Below are 1,657 nucleotides of genomic sequence, written 5' to 3' on the forward strand. Positions count from 1 at the left end.
GCTGGGCAGATGAAGTGCACTGCAACCACGGCACTCTACCTGCACATTCTGCGCACTGCGGAACAACACCACCGGGAAATCCTCTCCACTCTGGCGGACCTCGCCCAGACCACAAGAAAGGAAATTGTGGAGCGCAAGGTCGCCTTCCGCGAGGCCCAGGAGCGTGCCGAAGGCGTCGAGGACCTCAAGAAGAAGAAGAAGAAGAAGGACCACAAGAAGTCCCGAGCGGCGTCGCCGTCTGACAACCCGTGCAAGAGGGCAAAAGGTGCAGCAGCAACAACAGCAGCCACAGCAACAGCAGCCGCAGCAACAACACCGCCCGCCACTGCAACAACAGTCACAGCAGCAGCCACAGGCAAATCCCCAAGACCTGCCTACTGCTTCCAGCACTTGGCGCCACAGCTGACAGCAGACAAGCTAAGCAACCTCTTCACCACACTGCGCAACCACAAAAAACATAGCCAGCATCCGATGCTGTCAATCCTCCGACAGCACGGCGTGGGGATACCGGACCCACCGAAATGGATGACGGCCACCATGGTATGTCTGTGCGCATGCTTGCGTGTTTGCCTTGTCTGCTTGATGACCCTACTCCCATGCCTGCTGTTGCTACATCATGCATCGCGGTGTGTGTCCCCGCTCGACCAACGCGACACACACAACCAACTCATACACACGCACACACAACCAACTCACACGCGCGCATGCATGTGCTCATCCTCACCACTTAGGCATACAAGCTGCTGAACCTGGCGTCCAAGGAGTTCACCCCGCTCCTCCAACGGGATCTCAAGAACAAGGCGAGAGCTGCTCAACGGCAACTAAAGAAGGTGGCGGAGCACCATGACGAAGGCGCGCGCTTCGCATGTGAGCACACGGCCGAGCTGGCCCTCTACATCGGCGCCGCGCAGCATCTTGCGAGGACCCTTGCACCGCCCGACACCGACTTGACCTCGCTCAAGATATTCCCCACATTCACAAACAAGCACCCTTTCATACAACTAGACGCAGGACTACTACGGGACCTGACCTGCTTCAAGTGTGGCCGCCTCGGCCACTCCCAGCGCCAGTGCCGACAGCCTGCCGCAGTGCGACCACCGCCAAGGCAAGCTCTGTCCCTCCTCGATTTCCTCGGAGCAGACGTGGCCAGGCAGTTCCGGAAGCGTCGCGTCACGTCCATCAGGACGGACGGCTACACAGCATACCTCCTGGTGGAGCCCAGCGCGCGCCGCGACACCGTCTGCGACACCAGCCCCATCACACCCGTGGTTGGGGTCGACCCAGGCACCCGCATCCCGCTTGCCTGCGTTCGGATCCAAGACGGCAAAAAAATGATGGTGTCGCAGAAGCGAATAGTGAACCAGCTTTATACGGGGCGGGGACGGCGACACCACAAGCCAACGGCGACAGTGCCAGCAAGGTCAGGGGGTAGCGACGAGGGTGGGGAGCAGGGAGGGGCGATGGGGAAGGGGGAGACGGGGTCACGCAGGAAGAAGAGGGAGCGGGGCAAGCGGACGAAGAGGGAGAGGAGCAGGCGCAGGAAAGAGAAGGCACGGATTGAGAAGGAGGAGCAGCTGAGACGACAGCAGCAGGAGGAGCAGGGAGGCAGGGACAAGGGAGAGGGGCAGGAAGGCAGGGACAAGGGAGAGGAAGAGCG

The 1,657-nt window shown here is 60.8% G+C and overlaps 1 protein-coding gene across 1 annotated transcript in view; it reads left to right on the forward strand.

Moving 5' to 3' along the window:
* Positions 1 to 9: 9 nt before the first annotated feature.
* PTSG_04012 (uncharacterized protein) overlaps positions 10 to 1,657 on the forward strand; it is a gene marked incomplete at both ends in the record, with an annotated part of 1,957 nt that continues 309 nt past the window's right edge. The window contains 2 exons of the mRNA XM_004994851.1: positions 10 to 540; positions 732 to 1,355. Of these exons, the coding sequence (XP_004994908.1) occupies positions 10 to 540; positions 732 to 1,355 (1,155 nt within the window). The remainder of the gene's footprint in view (positions 541 to 731; positions 1,356 to 1,657) is intronic.

This window comes from Salpingoeca rosetta (genome assembly GCF_000188695.1).
Source record: "Salpingoeca rosetta unplaced genomic scaffold supercont1.9, whole genome shotgun sequence".
NCBI lineage: Eukaryota > Choanoflagellata > Craspedida > Salpingoecidae > Salpingoeca > Salpingoeca rosetta.